The sequence below is a fragment of the Panthera leo genome, chromosome B4 (genome assembly GCF_018350215.1).
Source record: "Panthera leo isolate Ple1 chromosome B4, P.leo_Ple1_pat1.1, whole genome shotgun sequence".
Taxonomy (NCBI): domain Eukaryota; kingdom Metazoa; phylum Chordata; class Mammalia; order Carnivora; family Felidae; genus Panthera; species Panthera leo.
In genome coordinates this window covers 90,847,737-90,869,374 of record NC_056685.1, presented here as the reverse complement: position 1 = coordinate 90,869,374, position 21,638 = coordinate 90,847,737, and the positions used below count along the sequence as shown (strand labels likewise).

The following is a 21,638-nucleotide window of genomic DNA, read 5'->3' as shown; positions in this document are numbered from 1 at the left end:
GAATGAGAGATTTGTTGAAAGGATGGATGGATGGGGCCTCGGTTCTATAGCTTTCAGCAGGTCTCCTGGCGAGAGGATCTAAAACACCTTGTTGAGAAAACTCTGAGAAAAGTTTCACTTCGGATGATGCGAACAACGTCATTCGTTTTTTCTCCCTCCCCAACTTGAAGCAATCTCCTTTTCCCCCAGCCGAACTGAAGCGCTGAGGTGAGCGCATCGATGAGCGTGTGCTGCGCATCGATGGGCGCGGCGACTCGGCTAGTTGGGGCTGGATTGCTTCATCCCGGAAGTGGGTCGAAGGCCGTTGAGCCCGAGTACTGGGCCTCGCTGGGCGGGGTGGCTGGGGTTCTGCTACCGACATGGCCGACCCCGACCCCCGGTACCCCTGCTCCTCGATCGAGGATGACTTCAACTATGGCAGCTGCGTGGCCTCTGCCAGTGTGCACATTCGAATGGGTACGTCTCCCCCCGCCCCTTCGGGCCGCCCTGCGTGGGGCTGCTGCGCTGTCGTCGGCCTCTGGGGGCGGCTTTCGGCCTCCGGGGACAACGCCTCCCGGGCAGGGCTGGCAGGCCAGCGCGGGTCTCCAGGAGTTCAGAGCGGAAGCCCTGCTTCCAGCTCGCCTCCCCCAGGCCCCGGGCTCCTAGGAAGAGCGCCCTCCCCTGGGAGTTGGGGGGAAGTGTCGCTTCCGCTCCGCCAGGGCGCCCAGGGAGAGCACGGCTCTAGGGAGGTGTGGTGGTCCCCTGGCTGTGCGACCGAGAACCGGAACAGCAGCCCGTCCCACTTTAATCCTTTCCCTCCTCCGCGTAGAAAGGGTAGATGAAAACCTCAGCAGCCTTAATTTGGCGTCTTTATATTAAAAGAAACTAAAGGTTACTTTTTAAGGTGAAAATAAGTTTATTATGCGATCATGGTGACGTCCGCCTGAATGCAGTTACTTGCCGGCACGTCTTTGGTGTAGGGGATGTGATCGCGTTTCAGGTTTCTATTTACTTGTCTGCCTCCTTTACTGGATTGTAGGATCTGTGAGGGCAGGGACCATTATCTCTTGTTCACTAGTCTCTGCAACACCTGGAACGCAACCTAAGTTTGAGGATTCGCTCACGCAGTTGCTGGAAATGGAAGCTTTAGAGGTCAATCAAAATGCAATATTCGTTTTAAGGAATTATACAGTATTTAATGGGCAGAAATTATGTTGAATTTAAAATGCTTTAAAAAAATAAAATGCTTACCTTCATATAAGTGGAATTCATTGCCCGCTCTAGTTCAGCCAATTGATTACAGAAGTTGCCCCAGATACAGAACTATCCCTGTGGCTGGAATTTGTTCCGCAAAAGGAATTATGAAGATCTGATGCATTAAGAATCTCGATCCCTACCATCTTTATTCTTGGAATGGAATTTTGGAATGGTTTTGGCCAATGAGCGTAGTTTTTTAAATTAAGATTTAAAAAAAAAATTTTTTTTTTTAATGTTTATTTATTTTTGAGACAGAGAAAGACAGAGCATGAACGGGGGAGGGGCAGAGAGAGAGGGAGACACAGAATCGGAAACAGGCCCCAGGCTCTGAGCCATCAGCCCAGAGCCTGACATGGGGCTCGAACTCACGGACCGGACTGTGAGATCGTGACCTGAGCCGAAGTCGGACGCTTAACCGACTGAGCCACCCAGGCGCCCCTTTAAATTAAGATTTTAATGTGGTGAAACACAGCCCATTAAAAATGTACCATCACCATTTTTCAGTTCAGTAGTGTGAAGTATATTCACTTTGTTGTGCAACCAATCTCCATGACCTTTTAATCTTGCAATCGAAACTATACCATCAAGCGACTCCCTATCTTCCCCTCCCCCAGAGCCTGGCAGCTACCATTCTACTTTCTGTTTTATGAATTTGGCTACTCTAGATACCTCCTGTAAGTGAATCATGAAGTATGTGTCTTTTTGTGACTGGCTTATTTCAGTTAGCAGGTGTTCACGGTGTATCCATTTTGTAGCGTGTGTCAGACGGCACTTTTTTAGGATGAATAATTTTCCATGGTGCAAATAAACTACATTTTGTTAATCCCTTTATCTGTTGGTAGACGCTTGGGTAGCTTCCACCTGCTGTGAATGATGCTGTTATAAACATGTGGCACAGTACCCCCTTGAGATCCTGCTTGGAGTTCTTTTATGTACATACCCCAAAGTGGAATCGCTGGATCATATGTGTTTTAGTGACAAACTTGCTTTTCCCCCTTGAGTAGGGAAAAAACCCAGTTCGTCCTCCTGTGCTTCTCTTCGCTGCTCACACAGAACACTTCAGTTCTGACACTTCTGGTCACCAAAGTGTGGTTTTTAAATTTTTTTTTTCTACACCAAGCAATTCTCCATGACGCCAACTGTGGGTCCTACAATTGAACTCAATTCTGACACCGTCTCCTAGTAGATAGTAACAGATCCCCCAGGTTAAGGGCTCAGTCCCATAAGAATACTCCCACCCCACTTCAGATGCCACTTGTAAGTAATAGGTCCCCAGGTTACCCTTAACTTGTTAGACTTGGCTGTAAGTTGAAGGTTCCCATGACTCCCTCCTTGGGTTTGATTAATTTGCCAGAGCAGCTCACAGAACTCAAGGAGACACTTTTACCAGTTTACCGAAAGATATAGGTAAACAGCCAGATGAAGAGATATATTGGAAGGTCTGGCTCCTGTAGCATTCACTCTCAGTGGGACAATATTGCCTCCAAGGGGGCGGAAATTTGTTCTTGAGGTGGAGGGCAAAAAAATCTCAAATTTTACGATAATTTTAGCCTTCCAAAGACCCGTGGTACATAAACAGATGTATGCGGCGTTAAAATTTTATCGGCAGACTATTAGGAAAGTAATGTCCAGAAGGCTCCTTAGGTTCACAATAATGAAAAAAGGAAGGTTGAGCAACAGTGCCCTAGAGTGAGTCCTCTAAGAAAGAGCAAGTGGGTGGCTGTATTACTTTTTTTTTTAACTAAGGTATAAAAAATTACCTTTTATGACTTAGCATTAGGCATAACATACATTGTCACTTCTGCCTTATTTTTGTTGTTAGAAGTGAATCTCTTGAACGGAGTGTCAAAAAATTGTGGCTGTTTTAAACCACCATTCCATCTAAACAAGGATAAAGGCATTCCAGGCAGGGGAAATAGCAAGGGCAAAGGCCCAGACATAGGAAGGAGTTGGCATGCTTGGGGAACAGAAAGGTGGCTAGCGTGGGTAAAGCACAGTGAGGAAGGGAAGAGTGGTGCATGGCTTGGAAATTAAGATTTCTTTTTAAAATTTGTATCTAACCATATGCTTTCTATTCTAGCTTTTCAGTTTCAAGATTTGTTGTTTGGAAATGTTCTGTTTGTAATCTTTTGCTTTGTTTATGCTGCTGTGTACAAACAGTGTTTTATGCTTTCTTTTCCTTTTGATGAAAACATTTTCTTTTCTTCCTTCCTTCCTTCCTTCCTTTTTCTTTCTCTCTCTCTTTTTCTTTCTTTCTTTCTTTCTTTCTTTCTTTCTTTCTTTCTTTCTTTCTTTCTTTCTTCCTATCTGTCTATGCCCAACATGGGGATCGAACTTAAAAAAAAAACTCTGAGATCAAGAGTCACATACTCTATCTACTGAACCAACCAGGCCACCCATGGTTGAAAACATTTTTATTCTGGCCTATTAATTTTTTTTAGACTCATGCTTCTTGAAGGATAGTTATCATTTACAGTTTGTGATTTCTTTGGAAGTGTTTTTGTTTTTAGTTTAAGTTACAGACTACATTATTTGCATTAAGATTTACAGATTATATATAAAAATTTAATGTTTCTAAGAACATATTTGTTCCTGATGTTCTGTGATAAATGCTTAAGAATACTATCATGTGTAATTATTTTCTTTTTCAGGCTTTCTAAGAAAAGTCTACAGCATCCTTTCTCTGCAAGTTCTCTTAACTACAGTGACATCTTCTTTTTTTTTATACTTTGAGTCTATACGGACATTTGTACATGAGAGGTAAGGTGATAAGATGCTTTTGAGTCATTTTCTGCTGCTGCTTATGATCAAAAGGGCATATTATAAGCAAAGTTCGCTTTTTCCTCTATTAACTTCTGAGGTTAGAATGTAAAAAAAGTTCATTATTAACTCTTATGAGTAAGACTAGTTCTGATAAAGAAAAGGTTCTGCAACATCGTTCTTACCTCTGAACTTTTTAGCTGACAGTTTTGTAGGGTTAAATTTTCATCTTCTGATGAAATTAAGAATTTTTACTATATGCAGGTTTTTTTAAGTTTATTTATTTATTTTGAGAGAAAGAGAGAGAGCATGAGCAGGGGAGGGTCAGCAAGAGAGAGGGAGAGAGAATCCCAAGTAGGCTCCACACTATCATCAGCACAGCCTGATGCGGGGCTCGAACCAATGAACCATGAGATCTTGACCTAAACCAAAATCAAGAGTTGGTCGCTTAACCGACCCAGCTACCCAGGCATCCCTACTGTATGCAGTTTTGAATTTTAATTTTTTTGCTTTTATTATACTTATGCCCAGTCCTCAAAGCCTAAGACAGTGCTTGAATAAGCACTAATAACCGTGTGTTTAACTTTTCTTGGTGTTGGCTCATGACTAGGATAATTTCACTGAGAAATTTCCAAAGGAGCTTCATATGGTTCATCCCTAATTTGTTTAAGATTTGACCTCCAAAATAATTATTTCCATAGCTAAAAGTTATATAGATTTTTTTGTATTAAAGGAAAAATATGGGCACCTGCGTGGCTCAGTTGGTTAAGCGTCCAACTTCAGCTCAGGTCATGATCTCACCGTTCATGAGTTCGAGCCCCGCACCAAACTCTGTGCTGACAGCTCGCAACCTGCTTCAGGTTCTGTGTCTCTCTCTTTGCCCCTCCCCTGCTCATACACTGTGTCTCTCTCTAAAATAAATCAAACGTTAAGAAAGGAAAAAGAAAGAATGAATATTTTCTTGGAAGTAGACAATTTCTATCATCACTTCCCCTACAAAAAAAGTAGTTTGCTATTTGAGGTAAAGTCCTTTAATTTAAATGATAGCTACATAGTAGATGTATATAAAATTTGTTTATTATTTAATAGCTATTCTTTATGTCAGTTTTAAAAAGCAGTATGCTAATTGCAAAAATATTCAAATATGCTAAAAGTTCCTGAAGTAAAAAGGAAAAGTACTCCCCATTTATTATGGGCTCTTTTCTTTGTCTTGCTGCTCTTTCCCAGCTCACACTCCTCAAATTCCCTGAATGGAAAAATAGTTTCTTTTGACAGCTTGGTGTGGTTCCTTCCACACCACAAATACACACAAATACAACAGACTGATTTTATTCTATTGGTTAATACTATTTATACTGTTCTTAAGCTTAAAAATGCTTTTAATTTTATGTCTTTTAGTCCTGCCTTAATTTTGGTGTTTGCCCTTGGATCTTTGGGTTTGATTTTAGCATTGACTGTAAACAGACATAAGCATCCCCTTAACCTGTACCTGCTTTTTGGATTTGTGAGTATTTTGGCAGTATCTGTTACTTTAACGTTTTATTCTTGTGTTTTAACTTTCTTTATTTCATTGAGTGCAAGTACATATGTAATAAGTAGTAGCAAAACAAAAGTAATGAGTTTTTAATAAATTCAAATATCTTAGGAAATTACTTGTAACTTTCTAGTCTTTTAAAATCAACCTTTGTCAGTTTCAAAGTTTTTTTTTTTTTTTTTTTTTCTGTCGATATTATGACATAGTGGAAAAGAATAATGAATTGGACTCTCATGACTTGGCTTTGCCACCATCTGGTTATGTGACATTTGGCAGGGTGTTTAGCCTTTCTGTACCTAGTTAGCTCATATGTAAAATGAAAATGTTAGAGTAGATTATCCCTGTGATACTTTGTATCCCTAATATTCTGTGATTTCCTTGAGAAAAAAATTATAGCCTTAATTTCATAGACCTTAAATTCAAATCTTTATGATTAACTCCTCAGTGTTACTTATTTTTTAATTTCTTTCCAATGTTTATTTTTGAGAGAGAGAGAAGGAAAAAGAGCAAGCGTGAGTTGGGGAAGGGCAGAGGAGGAGACACAGAATCCAAAGCAGGCTCCAGGCTCCAAGCTGTCAGCACAGAGCCCCACGCGTGGGGCTCAAACGCATGAATTGTGAAATCATGACCTGAGCCAAAATCAGACACTCAACCGACTGAGCCACTCAGACACCCCCTCAGTGTTATTTTTATGTTAGTACTCTGTTCTTTTAAAGGACCATTTTGCTCAGTTGATGTGCTCTACTAATTTGTTTTAAAATCATCATTGGGGAGGGGAGCCTGGGTGGCTTAGTCTGTTAAGTGTCTGACTCTGGATTTCAGCTCAGGTCATGATCTCATGGATTCACGAGTTCAAGCCCAGCATTGGGCTCATGGAGCCCGCTTGGGATTCTCTTTCTCTCACACTCTCTTTGCCCCTCCCCTGCTTGTGCTCTCTCTTGCTAAATAAATAAATAAATAAATAAATAAATAAAATCATAATTGGGGAACTTAACTTGAGGTCATGTTTGTTTAGATGTTTGTGAGAATTAAAACCCAAACTACTACCTATTAAAACCCAATCCTATAATATGACCAGAATGAGTTGTAAGGCTCAAGTTATGTATCTTTTAAATTATTTTTCTTGTTCTCATATCCAATATGACTTTGGGTTCTAACCTAAAAATTTACTTCAAAACATTTCAAACTAATGCTAATTTTATAGTCAAATAAGAGTGAAAATGCTATTTACCAGATTAAAATGCTTTAAACTAAAGAAAGTTTGTGAATTCTGGTAACAAGTTTATGTTAATATGATGAAACAAAAGCTCATGACTTTAGAAATTTCAATTATAGGACAGGTTATTCATTGAAATCTTAGGTTCTTTTGTTTGCCAGGTATCAGAACCCTAACCCAAGTTATCTCAAGTAATGTGAAGTTTATAAGAGCTTGGGAACCCCCCAAGAAGGGGCCTTAAGAACTAGACAAGGAACACTAGAGGAAGCTTCCAGGAATGATGCTATTGTAGGGAATCCGAAGCAAGAATTGGGAGTCTCTTCCCCCTTCTGTAACATCTCTTTTCTACCTTACAGTTGTCCTTACACATAGTTTTCCTCTTTGCTGTCTTTAGTTATTTTTTTTTAAGTTTATTTATTTATTTTTAAGAGAGAGAGCAAGTGGGGTAAGGGCAGAGAGAGAGAGAAGAAAGAAAGCATCTCAGGCAGGCTCTGCACTGTCAGCTGCACCGTAAGCACGGAGCCTGATGAGGGGCTCTAACTCACACACTGAGATCATGACCTGAGCTGAGATCGAGAGTCAGAAGCTTAACCAACTGAGCCACCCAGGTGCCCCTGCTATCTTTAGTTTTTATATGGTGCATTGTGGGCCGTCATATGGTTCGTTAACCTTTAGCTTTAGCTCCTGCTGCCATAACTTCATTCTCTAAGTTTAGATTCCCAAGTGAGGAAGAATCTGATTGGCACTGCTTATTATTGGCACAGGTCACATTGTAGGTTGTTAACCAATACACGGGTTGGTAGTCCTAGGGTTAGATACCAACTCCTGCCCCAGTCATCTTTGTCCTAGGAGAGAGAGGGGGTCATAAAAAGAAACTGTCATATGGAGTTCCTCTTCAACTCTATATAATGCCAGCCTCCTTTCAAAAAGACTGTGGTTGATTTCTCTCTGGTATGGACTGACTTCTGTCCAGCAGAGAGAGAACCTACTAGAAAAGCATTAGCCAAATGCTTGTGGGCAAGGTGATCACTTATTCCTGTACCCATAGCTAAAAATGGGTGAACAACTAAGGAAGCATGTAAAATACGTTTCAGATTATTCAGAGACCTCTGATACGAGGTTACTTTGTCCTGCTCTACCAAAGTAAGCAAGGAGGTGGATCTTATCTTGTTTTAGAAGGGTGTGTGTGTGTGTGTGTGTGTGTGTGTGTGTGTGTGTGTTCACATACTTAAAAGAGGGCATTATTTTGGGGTGGTGGTATGTTTTCCTAGTCTTATCTTTTCTCCTGTTCATCCTGTCCCGTTTCCTTTGGATACTTGAGTAGGGGGTAGGATTTCTTACCTCAAGTCATGTCACAAGTATCAGGAAAGTGGTATGATCATATTTGCCTGGAAAAAAAAAATCTTTCTATCATCTTTTGCTACCACTTCCCTGATGCTGCCAACAGCATTATGACAAAATGGGGCGGTGGCTTCATTGCCTCCATGTGTGTGTCCATTTCTAATGCCATTTTTGCTCTAGTTCTGTTAAGATTTCTTGATTTCAGGTGGGGAGAGTTACAGGGAGGGCTTCTCCCAGGACTATGAGTATACAGCCACTGCCGTTACTTCTGGCTTGGCTTTGTGATACGGTCTAATCAGATAGTTGGTAAAATCTAACTAGAGTAAGCATGTCAGACGAAACAAAGGCATGTAGTTAAGGAGAAAGAGAAGCTGGAGGATTAAGACTCAATGTCCCTAAATCTTGTATTAGGATATGAGTTCAGCTACATGTGACATGGGGGAAGCAAGATGGCTTACTTCTCATTCATGTAAAAATCTGCATGACTGTTTAGTGAAGTTGTCAGGGGCACAGACACTTGCTGAAGTTCAAGTACTCCTTAAGCATTGTGTGGCATAAGTTAGCTCACCGCCAATATCCACATTCCATCCAGTTATTTAAAAAAAAAAAAAAAAAAAAAAAAATGAGAGGGGCGCTTGGGTGGCTCAGTTCTCACAGTTCGTGAGTTCGAGCCCTGCGTCGGGCTCTGTGCTGACAGCTCCGAGCCTGGAGCCCGCTTCAGATTCTGTGTCTCCCTCTCTCTCTGCCCCTTCCCCGCTCATGCTCTGTCTCTCTCAAAAGTGAATAAACGTTAAAAAAATTTTTTTTTAAATGAGAAGATAAAGGGAAGAGCAAGCCCCTTTGTTTTTAGTAGTTGTACACCTCTCCACCCACATTCTGTTAGCTACAATAAAGTCCTATGACCAGATCTAGCTGCAGGGGAAGCTGAGAAATGTAATGTTTAACCTGAACAGCTATGTGTCCAGGTAAAAGTTCTGTTACTAGGGAAGAAGGAGAGAATACTGGGAGACGGTTTCAGGACTGCCACACCAAAGTGCTACCTAAATATTTTATTCTTAGGTGTGTGTGCCACTAGAAGTTTTTACGGATGGGCATATCATTTGTAATTTCTTTTTACTTACAGAGAGTATGAAAAATGGAATTTCCCATACTATTTCTGTTCCTGTTACAGATATGAAAACTCTAGTTAGAGTTTAAGGATCACTATTAGAATCTAAATACTCCTACTCAATACTTTGAGGTCTCATTTTCTTTTTGCTTTTTTGTAAAGCTTTATTTATTTAAGTAATCTCCCCAATGTGGGGCTCGAATTCACGACCCCAACATCACGAGTCATGTGTTCTTCCAGCTGAGCCAGCCAGGTGCCCTTGAGGTCTCATTTTCATTATGGTGGGCTTACCAAATGTCCCGTGTAATTCAAAGGCTGCTCTGAAGCTAAAATGAGATCATAAACATGGAATCACATTGAACTCTTAGTAATTAGAATATGTACATGATTTAGTGTAAATTTTATGTGCATCTGTGTAATTTTAGTTTCTTTTTTTAGACACTATTCGAAGCTCTGACTGTGGCCTTTGTTGGTAAGCCGTAATTCTGCTTCTCTTATGTTACGCTAACTTTTTAATGTGGATAAATCTTTTGTGTAAATAAGTGTTTGGGACTAAAGCTTAACTTCATGAAATGTCATATTTCAAATATATAGCATAGGATGAAGAATTCCTAAAATATAAGCAAAATTAAATGTTTATACTTTATGTAGTTCAACTAAGCTTAGAGGAAGTGGAAAAGAGTTAAGAAAACAGCAGAATGGAGAATAGTATTCATGTGTGTTTATCCATTTATAAAAAACAAGACAGCTAATGTTTTCCCGATTTAAAGGGGCCTTGGAGGAACTGATAAAATATATTTTGAGCCATACATTTTCATCACATGAGCTGAGCCTCTCAAATTGCTACACTGAACTGTGCTTCATTATTACATCATATTTTATTGAATGGCACTATAAGAAACTTGGTAATTCTGTTTTATTTTTGGTGTTAAATATGTATTTGAAAGAAGTGTCTGTTTAAAAAAAAAGAAAAGAAATGAATTGTCATAATTATTTGATGTATCATATGTAATGCGTCAAGTAAAAATTTTCATGACTCACTGTTTTTTTAAAAAATTTTTTTTAATGTTTATTTATTTTTGAGAGAGACAGAGCACAAGCAGGGGAGCGGCAGAGAGAGAGGGAGACAGAATCCGAAGCAGGCTCCAGGCTCTGAGCTGTCAGCACAGAGCCCGGTGTGGGGCTTGAACCCATGAACTGTGAGATCATGACCTGAGCCGAAGTCGGGCGTCCAAACGCACCCAGGCGTCCCCATGACTTAATATTAATAAAAATTCAGATAGTCTCAAAACGATTAACGTAGGGTACCAAAAAAGTTAGAATTAACTATTACAATAATAGTTAACTGTTAATCATTATGTTTAACATATTGGTCTTTTCCTATTTTGTCATTGTTGCTTTTAACCTAAGCCAGTTTTATTGAATCTACATATTGTTTGGTAACCACTTCTTTCTTTTATAAAGGAATCAATATAAGTCAATAATAATAACTACTAAAATAAATAGGATTGAAATTTCTCAACATAGAAAGGAAGTATTATTAACATTTACTTAATATTTATTTTTGGTAGAACCTTTCCTTTTTCTAAATTATTTTTCAATTTTTTATATTTTGAGAGAGAGAGAGCGTGCATACACATACACATGAGTGAGCAGGGGTGGGGTGGAGGGAGAGGAGACAGGACCTTAAACAGGCTCCCTGTTTAGCGCAGAGCCCGAGGTGGGGCTGAGTCTCCTGACTGTGACATATGACCTGAGCCGAAATCAAGACTTGGACAGTTAAGTGAGCCACCTAGGCACCCCAATTATTTATTTATTATTAACATTATTATTAATGTTACTATCTATTCATGTTATTACCAAGTCCATCTCTGTCTTCCCTGGCTCCCACCATGTGTAATGGATATAGGAGAAAGATTTGCTATTTCAGGGTTATTGGAATAGGGGTGGACATACACAGATGGGATAATCTGACAACTCTATTTTCCTCCTTAATTATAATATCCTTTCCACCTAATCTCATTCTAAAATTGTTGACAAGATAACTTCATGTTTTTCCTTCTCTGCATTCACCTTCCTGATCCTATAACGATAGAAATAGAGAAATTCTTTTTTTTTAATTTTTTAAAAATGTTTTTATTTATTTTTGAGACAGAGAGAGACAGAGCATGAGCAGGGGAGGGGCAGAGAGAGAGGGAGACACAGAATCTGAAGCAGGCACCAGGCCCTGAGCTGTCAGCACAGAGCCTGATGTGGGGCTCGAACTCATAGACCGTGATTATGACCTGAGCCGAAGTTGGACACTTAACCAACTGAGCCACCCAGGCGCCCCAGAAATAGAGAAATTCTATATGTAGTATTTAAGAATAGAAATTAATCCCTGAAAAATTAAAAATTACTTAAATGGTTTTGGTTGAAAGTACTTAACCTCCTTTAAAGAGGTTACAATTTAGCATTTTGTTAAAATGTTAAGCAGTGTGTTATAATTACAATAGCCATGGTCAATTCAGATGTTCATTCTAAAATTTCAGAAGGGAATTTGGTATATATTCAGGAAACCCCCATTTCTGTATTCCAAGATGATGCAGGTATGGATATAACGCAGTTAGTGGCTGGTTCCTATTGTCTACAGGGTTGATGAACGGCAGACAATCCCAGACAGTGCCAGTATTTTTTCTTGCCTAGTTTCTTTGATTTGGGCTGATGGACTGGGTTATGCAATGAAGCAGGTGATTGCTAGAATTGCTGTTACTGCCCAGTGATTCCCAGTCAACCACAGGACCCCATTCATCCCTACTGATACTTAAGTCATAAAGGACAGTCACCACAGATCGTCATAAAACTCAGCTGGGACAGAGATGGTGGGAGTCATCCCACCGTATCCCCCAAATCCTAAACCACCTGGCTGTGTCATATCTCTCCAGTCATCTCTTTAACTTCATAATGACGTGACCCCTTTATTTTGTATGAATGAGTATTTTGGAGCCTGTTTATTGCAGTGTGGGTGTGGTTTTACCTTCCAAGGCTGGATAAAGAGTCTTCTATTTTTATTGGCAAGTAGTACCGAAGAAAATACAGCATTTCTGCTAAATGCCAGGGGAAAACGCTGTTTAAAATTGAGTATGTTTGGGGCGCCTGGGTGGCTCAGTCGGTTAAGCGGCCGACTTCGGCTCAGGTCATGATCTCACGGTCTGTGAGTTCGAGCCCCGCATCGGAATCTGTGCTGACAGCTCAGAGCCTGGAGCCCGTTTCAGATTCTGTGTCTCCCTCTCTGACCCTCCTCTGCTCATGCTCTGTCTCTGTCTCAAAAATAAATAAACGTTAAAAAAAAAAAAATTAAAAAAAAAAAAATTGAGTATGTTTAAGTGCATTTTTAATCAGTGTTTTTTAATTTTACAGTTTCTTTCTATGATATATATATCATTCTGCAAGCATTTATACTGACTACTGCCGTATTTCTTGGTTTGACTGCATATACTCTACAATCTAAGAGAGATTTCAGCAAATTTGGAGCAGGGTAAGTTATATATTCATGACTATGATAGATAAATATCCTTAACATTATAAGTTGTCCTAAGATAAGTGCTATATTGTTAGCTTTGGATACTGCCTTCTAAAATGGAGGGTGATGAGAGGTCATCTCTCTGAGTGTTAAGGCCGGGTTCTACTCCCAGAACATACAGGGAGACGGAAAGTGGCTCTGAGTCATTTGCTTCCGCTCTATATTGAAAGGAACGGGAATGTCAAAAAACAAACAAACAAAAAACAAACAAACCCAGTTTTCTAGAGAGGCTAGGCTTGTGTGCTCTATGAATGCTATGGAACTTACTAAATTATTCAGGCCTTTGTCTTATTTGTTACCAAGACTATTCACTCTCTTCTTTGTGGGAGAAACCCAGGTGTTGGTGATACCTGCATGAACTTTAAAGCCTTTTTGACCTATCTAGATTAACCTGTATCTTTCTTCAAACTAATAAATATATGGAATGATACTTTTTATATAGGATAATGGTACAGTGTTGCCCTCACCTGGTAAGAATGCATATATTCTTTTCTAAGCTCATAATGGCTTCCTGTTGGCATATCATCACCCGAGCATCGTCTGTCCTTTTTCCTGTTACAACGTTAAAAACTTACAAAAGTCTACTGTGGCAAAATATTCTTTCATCCCTTTCTTTCCCCCTGGAAATCCAGGTTACCAGAAATCTCTGTTGGGATAAGATACAACTAGTCATCCAACACTGACAATTGTGCAAGATGCTTAAATCATTGTATTAGAATGGAGTTTGATTTACAGGCAATATTTTTTCCATTTCCTGCTTTTAGTGCTGTGGTGTGGATACATACTCATGTGGTACATACGGAGAAAGATTTGCTCTCTGCTTCTTCTCATGCCAGTCTCCATGTGCTCCCTGTCTCCCATCCGTTCTAGTATAGTCTCTAGAAATCCAGTTCTGGTAAATAATCTTACTTTATGTTTCAGCCTCTTCATAATATATTATTCTTATTTCAGCTGAAACTTGATTCCTCCTCGAGAACATTGTTCTCTAGCTGCTCATTCGCACACACCCTATGTAGTTTGGGTAAGGGGTTAGTATTGCCAACTGCTTCCGTCCCCTAGTGCTACTCTCGTTATTTCTTTAGTGTGCTAGAAATCCATTGCTCTAAGGTGTATGTTGTCCGGCTCTACACTTCCTAATCTTCCTCATTATTGCCAGTGATTCCCTTTGTTCAGGCCTTCCTTGTTCTTTTTATTTTTTTATTATTTTAAATTATCGCCACACCCAGCGTTGGGCTCGGACTCACAACCCCGAGATCAAGAGTCGCATGCTGTACCATGAGCCAGCCAGGCACCCCAAGCTTTCCTCATTGTTTAAAGACTCTAGCATCGAACCACATGTTAGGCCCATCTATCACCTTAGCTTCTCAGTGTGTCTGGCCCTCTTCTTCAGCAACTTTTCATCTCCCTGCCATGGCTACACCGCGGACTTTGTGGTCACTAGGGATTGTTCCACTGAAGAAATCTTAAATGCCAGTGTCGCACTTTCTTTCTTCAGCCTTCTACTAGCTCTCTTATTTCTCTGCTCTGACAACACCAATCTACTGTGCTTGTTCTTTAACAACTGCTATTGCCGTAATAAACTCCTTTGTATCAGACCTAGGGGTCTCATGTTTTCTTTCTACGGGCATCCATGAAACTGTGCCAGACTACCTCATTATTAGCTTGTGAGTAGAGTAAAACCTCAGATGCTTTCTTAATGCCACCTTCCCCATACTCCTTGGTGTAGAAGCTTTGGAGTTTTCCTAAAGTTTAAGTGTGGAAAAGCAAGTTCTGAGTCCATTTCAGTCCTGAAGGATCTATACTATGTGTTGTTATGATACGTTATTCTAACTTCGGTCTTCCAGATGTCTCAGTAGAAATTTTGTGGCTATTCCAGCAAGGGAATTGAGAGCTGGAATCTCACTATGCCCTCAATTCACCACACTGGGTTATGATACTATTATATACTTAATTTCTGATTTTATTTTGTTGTTAAATAACATATTTTGCATGATTTCAGTCCTTAGGTATTTATTGAGAGTCATTTTACGATACTTAGTAAATGTTCTTTGTGCACTAAAAGAGAATGTATGTTTTGTTGCTGTTGGATCAGTGTTTGATGAATGTCAGTTAAGTCAGGTTCATTGATATAGTGTTGTTTAAGTGTTCTGTGTGCTTAACCAATCTTTTCTGTGTGCTCATTCTATCAATTAATGTCAAAGTAGTAGTGAAATCTCCAACTACAAGTATGGATTAGTGTATGATTCTCTCATCATATCTGTAAGTTTTGCTGCATGTTACTTTGAAGTTCTGTTTTTAGTTGCATAAACATTTAGGATTGTTATGTCCTCTTGATGATCCTTTTATTACTCTGTAGTAGTTATCTCTGGTAATATTTGTGCCCTAAAGTACTTTTTTGATACACTTACCTCAGCTTGCTTGCTTGCTTGCTTGCTTGCTTTTTTTTTTTTTTTTTTTAACATTTATTCATTTTTTGAGAGACAGAGAGAGAGCACAAGCAGGGGAGGGGCAGAGAGAGGGGGAGACACAAAATCTGAAACAAGCTCCAGGCTCTGAGCTGTCAGCACAGAGCCCAATGCGGGGCTTGAACTCATGAAACGCAAGATCATGACCTGAGCCAAAGTCGGCCGCTTAACCGACTGAACCACCCAGGCGCCCCATACCTCAGCTTTCTTTTAATTATGTTAGCATGGTAAACCATTTTCCATCCTTTAATTGTTAGCTGATTTGTGGCTTTATAGTTAAAATAGTTTTCTTACAGGCAGCATATGGTTGGCTCTTGCTTTTTTTTTTTTTTTTCCTAAATTCAGTATGACCATCTCTGCTATTAATTGGAGTAGACTACTAACATTTAATGTGATTATTGATCTGATTGAATTTAAGCCTACTATCTCAGCATTTGTTTTCTTGCTGTTTGTCCTGTCTGTTCTTTGTACCTTTTCCCCTCTTTTCCTTCCTTCGGATTGTTTATCTCCTTTATTAGTTATTAGCTATAGCTCTTTTAAGTAGGGGTTGCTCTAGGTTTTACTGTTTATTTATTTGTTTGTTTTCTTCTTACTCCACATTTTTAAAATTTATTTAAGTAATCTCTACACCCAGCATGGGGTTTGAACTCACAACCCCAAGATCAAGAGTCTCATGCTTTACCCCCTGAGCCAGTCAGAGCCCCCTACAGTACCCATCTTTAAATCATCCTCATCTACCTCTAAGTCATATACCATTTCCTGTATAGCAAACTTACATGTCCTCTCCCCTGCCTTCGTGCTATTGTTACTGTAACTTTTAATTCCACATATGTTACACACCTCGTAAAATATTATTATCTTTGTTCAAAACATTAAATTATCCTTTAAAGAGACTTAAAAATACATGAAATCTTTTATGTTCACCCACATATTTGTCATTTCTGTTCTTCATTTCTTTGTGTGGATCCAAATTTCCATCTTATATTTTCCTTCTGCCTGTGGGCTTTCTTTTTAATATTTCTTACAGTGCTGGTCTCTTGATCTCAACTTTTGCATGTCTGAAAAAATATCTTTTCGCCTTTGTTTTTAAATGTTGTTTTTATGGAGTGTAGGATTCTAGGTTTGGGTGATTTTTTTTTTTTCCTGTTTTCCATATTTTATAAGCTATCATTCCATAGTATTTTGGTTCAGGTAGTTCTTGACAAGAAGTCTTCTGTCTTTCTTATCTTTGTTCCTCTGTACATAATGTCTTTTATCCTCCATCTACCTTTAATATTTTCTCAGTAATTTTCAGTAATTTGATTAACATTTTTAGTAATTTGATTATGATACTCCTTGGTGTAGTTTTCTCATGTTTCTTCTGCTTGGATTGTCAGTTTAAAATTTCCATCATGTTTGGAACATTTTCAGGAACTGTCACTTGAAACATTTTTAGGTTTTGCCTTCTCTGTTGAGATCAGCATATACGTTAGGCTTCTTGATGTTGTCCCACAGTTCATGGATACTCGGTTTATTTATTTATTTTTTCTCCTCGGTTTTCTCTCTGTGATTCATTTTGGTTCATTTCTGTTGCTACTTTTAATTTGGTAATGTGTTCTTCTTTAGTGTCTAATCTGCTGTTAATTCCAACCAGAATATTTTTCTTTTGACATATTTTTCATTTATGGAAATTCAGTTGAGTTTGCGTCTTAAAAATATATATCTTCCCCTTATCTTCTCATGGTGATGCTTTCCTCTAACTCCTTGAACATATGGAATATATATATATATTTTTTTTATTATTTATTTTTGGGACAGAGAGAAACAGAGCATGAACGGGGGAGGGGCAGAGAGAGAGGGAGACACAGAATCGGAAACGGGCTCCAGGCTCCGAGCCATCAGCCCAGAGCCTGACGCGGGGCTCGAACTCACGGACCGCGAGATCGTGACCTGGCTGAAGTCGGACGCTTAACTGACTGCGCCACCCAGGCGCCCCTGGAATATATTTTTTAATGTCATTTACTAATTCTATCATTGTGTCATTTCTGAATTTATTTATATTGATTGATTTTTCTCATTGTTATAGGTCATATTTCCTGGTTCTTTTGCATGCCTTTTAATTTTTTATTAGATGCTTGTCATTGTAAATTTTATATTGTTGGGTGTTGATTTTTTTCTTTCCTTTAAATACTTTGGTTTTATTCTTCTCTTAAGCTGTTAAGTTCCTTGGAAACTGCCTGAACCTTTTGATGCTTGTTTTTAAGCACTGTTAGGTGGGTCCAGAACAGTGTTTAGGTTAGGGCCAATTTGGTCCCACTGTTGAGACAGTATCTTTCTAAGAATTATTCAAACCCCACGTCTTAGGAGGTCTTTCCACTTTGGTTAGGGCGAACTTATTCCTGTTCCCGTTTGGGCTCTGAGGATTGTTCTGCCTGCTTCTCTTTCCCCAGCCTTTGTCACTTCCTCACGAGTATGCATTGATCTGTGCTCAGCTAAAGACTTAAAGGGGACTCTCTGCATATCACCAGAGCCAACTAGCTCTCTGTATAGCTCTCTCCTTTCTGGAACTTTGCTCTGCGAATTCTAGCCATGTGGGCCTCTCTGACTTCTGAATTCTCACCTCCTCAATTCAGGGAGACCAGAGGGCTTCATATGGGTTCTTGTCCCTACACTGTGGTCCGGAAACTCTTTTCCAGCTGGGTCACTTACAGAGCTTACCTCTTCTGTTTCCCTTATCTCAGGAACTACCGTGCCATGCTGTTTGCTGTTCAGGGACTGAAAACGGTTATTTCATGTTTGGTGTGTTTTTTACTTAAGGAAGAAGGGTACATTTGACCCCAGTACTTCCTTGTGACCTAAAGCAGCAGATGTGTATTCACATCGCATATCTGATAACAAAGGACTGACTGCTTAGATGTCCTGTGTCGTATGTTTATACTTTATAATACCTCATTATACATCATATATAATATGTATGAGTGGTAACTCATGAAATTATAGCAGTGGTAAATTTATGTGCATAAAGTAAGTTCTATAATACATTAGAATAAAATAGTACATTGGGAACTTTGATAGATATGCATATTCACAGACTAATTTGACACTGTTATTTGGTTTAAAAATAGTTATGTTTCATTTGTTCATTGTTCTAAAAGTTTTATCGATTTCTGGCTTAAAATGCTTCTAATGATATTTCTGCTTGTATCAGTGTTTTTTTGGTGTTCCAGTGAAAACCTTAAAAATGGTACTTTAATCTAGTTTTGTTCACCATAAAAACAAATGTTGAATCAATAGCTGGTTTTTCGATTTCTGAGTATTCTACAGTATTCATTGTATGTTTATGAACTCTTTTTTAAGTTTATTTATTTTGGGAGAGAGAGAGTGCACCAGGGCACAAGTTAGGGGGGAGAGAGAGACAGAATCCCAAGCAGAATCTGTGCTGTTAGTGCAGAACCCGACGAGGGGCTCGATCGCACAAACTGTGAGATCGTGATCTGAGCTGAAATCAAGAGTTGGACGCTTAACCAACTGAGCCCCTCAGGTGCCCCTGTTTATGAACTCTTATAGTTCACTTATTCTTTGGCAAATGTCAGGATGGATGTATTTTTTTTTTTTTTCAGAAAATGTTGCATCAATTTACATAGTTTTTTGGTAGGGAACAATATTCTAAATCACTAATATTTTGTTTTTATAGACTGTTTGCTGTTTTGTGGATTTTGTGCTTGTCTGGAATCTTGAAGGTAAGTTGTTTTAAAATGCTAACTTGAAATTTACTTCTGGCCATGTCAATATAAATAATCTTGAAAAGCTATAAGAGGTACTCTTGTGATAGGATACTTGGTTATAATTTTTTGGAACACTTGTATGTAGAATGACTTAAAAATTACCTTTCAAAAAACTAGGGTCTTATGTTAATCAGTATTATGGATTGAAAGAAAGATGAACATATCAGTTAAATTACATAGAAAGAGGCCCTCACTTGTAATTGCTCACCTCCAAGTGACACGTATAATTCTGAAAAAGAAATCTACTTTTAAATGATTTATATTTGGAATGCTACTGTTCAAAGTCAGGTGGGTAATTTAATAGAAGGGAGGATATCCATCGATTCATCCATTCATCCTTTCATCCAACAGAGATGACGATGGACTTGCCTGGCCTTTTTCTATGTTTAACATTTGTATTTAAAGTTGTAAAGCATTATTAAATATGTACATATCATGTGTAACTTCACAGCAAGTAACTCAAGTATTCTTAATATCGTTCTTAAATACAAACTTATTAATATCTTGCCTGTAGTTATTTTTCTATAACGAAACAGTGGAGTTGGTCTTGGCTGCTGTGGGAGCCCTTCTTTTCTGCGGATTCATCATCTATGACACACACTCCCTGATGCATAGGCTGTCACCTGAAGAGTATGTATTAGCTGCCATCAGCCTCTACTTGGATGTCATCAATCTATTCCTGCATCTGTTGCGGTTTTTGGAAGCAGTTAATAAAAAGTGATTGAGAGCAGTGTTTGGAAACTGATTCATTAAGTAATAAAGTTTGAGATATAATTGACTAGTAAATACTTTTGTGACTTTATGTATATGCTATGGACTTCTGAGCCATTGCTATAATATAGTATAATATTATACTATAGTAGAGTATAATATGTATAGAATATTATAGTACAGTATTATACTATAGTATAATAGCAATCTAGCAATCTGTATTACTGTTATATAGTAGTAATTATAATAGTAATTATAATTATATGCATATATATGATAAATATATAATTACTAGATTATATTCTAGTAATATAAATCTTAACTATTCTTTATGATATCTCATTTCTAAATCCTTGATTTAGAATCTTAGGAAAGAGATACCAAAATTCTCTTTTTCAGTTTTTTGAATCCTAAACTTGCCATATATAGATTGTTTATCTGCAATTCAAAAATAATTTCATGAGTAGATAAGAGTATCAATTGATCTTCTAGTGACTTTATCTGAATTTTTCCTTAATTAACATTAGAATTGATTTTGATTTTAAAGTACTTGTGTCCTCACCATTATAAAGTATAAGTTTCCTTTCACTAGGAAATTTTAATCTGACTTAGAAAGGAAAAAGCAAAAAAGATAAATTCTGCAGAATTATTCCATATTATATTAAAATTAAAGTGTTAATGACATTTCATTTATAAAGTATACTAAAAGTTAGATGTCTTCTTGAAAGTCAGACTTTTGACATAAAATTTGACATTAAGTACAGGTTTCATTTAAAAATTACAGCAGTGTACCAGTGGCCAAGCAAACTCTGGCAGGTTCCTTCACTGTACTAGTTTGCTAGGGTGTCATAACAAAGTACCACAGACTGGGTGGCTTAAAAAGAAAATAATTTTCTCCCAGTTCTGGAAGCTAGAAGTCTGAGATCATGGATTGGTTTCTTCTGGGGTCTCTCTCTTGGCTGGTAGATGGCCATCGTCTCCTTGTGTTTTTACATGGTTTTCTCTCTCTGTACTTGTCTGTGTCCAAATTTCTTCTTCTTACAAGGACACAGTCAATATTGGATTAGGGCCCACCCTACTGACCTCATTTTACCTTAATACCTCTTTAAAGACCCTGTCTCCAAATGTGGTCCCATTCTCAGGTACTAGGGGTGAGTACCTTGTAGTAATTTAGAATGTTTGTGCCCTCCCCACCCTCCATTCACAGTTTGAAACTTAATGCCCAGTGTGATGATATGAGGAGGTAGGGCTTCTGGGACATGCTTAGGTCATGAGAATGGTGCTTTCATGAAGGGGATTAGTACTCTTACAAAAGTGATCCCACACAGATTCCTCACCCTTTCTGTCACATGAGGTAGCAGTTTTCACAATCAGTGAACCAGGGAGAGGGCCTTTTAACTAGATACTGAATCTGCCAGCACCTTGATCTGGGACTTCCCAGCCTCCAGACTGTGAAAAATAAATTTCTGTTGTTTATAACTACCCAGTCTCTAGTATTTTGTTATGGCAGCTCAGGTAGACTAAGGGAGATACGAATTTTGGGGGACACAACTTGGCCCATAACCTTCACGAAGCATCATTTCCCAGCTATTAAAGTTGAAATAAATTAGTAATATAGATTTAGCTTCGGGTGAGTTTTCGGTGTAAATTTGACTCCATCGTTATCAGTTAGTTGTTGAATACCCAATTGTATGGTGCTCTACTCAAGTTTAACATAGTATAGGGGGTAAGAGCACTGAAATTGGAATCCTTGCTATGCAACCAACTGATTATGTGATTTTTGACAAGTTAGTTATCCTTTCTTATCTAGGTCTGTCTCATCTTTCTAATGGGAGTAATACCTACCTTATTGGGCTATTACAAGGTTTAAATGAGATGGATATATCATATAAGTGTTCGTTAATGTCAGCTACTATTGTTAATTATTATTGGCCATCCAAA

The 21,638-nt window shown here is 38.6% G+C and overlaps 1 protein-coding gene across 1 annotated transcript; it reads left to right on the top strand.

Annotated features, from left to right (window-relative positions):
• The first annotated feature begins 275 nt into the window (after positions 1–275).
• TMBIM4 (transmembrane BAX inhibitor motif containing 4) lies at positions 276–19,764 on the top strand. The gene is made up of 7 exons (XM_042947086.1): positions 276–456; positions 3,888–3,996; positions 5,395–5,500; positions 9,634–9,667; positions 12,595–12,712; positions 18,896–18,941; positions 19,501–19,764. The coding sequence occupies exons 1-7, from the start codon at positions 360–362 to the stop codon at positions 19,705–19,707; spliced, it is 717 nt and encodes a 238-aa protein (XP_042803020.1). The 5' UTR covers positions 276–359; the 3' UTR covers positions 19,708–19,764.
• Positions 19,765–21,638: the final 1,874 nt, after the last annotated feature.

What these genes read in the sequence shown, in the direction of transcription:
- TMBIM4 (XM_042947086.1), top strand. Translation starts at nt 360, where the DNA reads ATGGCCGACCCCGACCCCCGGTACCCCTGCTCCTCGATCGAGGATGAC. An exon ending in CAGTGTGCACATTCGAATGG is followed by an intron (nt 457 to 3,887) that starts GTACGTCTCCCC and finishes TTTCTTTTTCAG; the next exon opens with GCTTTCTAAGAAAAGTCTAC. An exon ending in TTCAGCAAATTTGGAGCAGG is followed by an intron (nt 12,713 to 18,895) that starts GTAAGTTATATA and finishes TTGTTTTTATAG; the next exon opens with ACTGTTTGCTGTTTTGTGGA.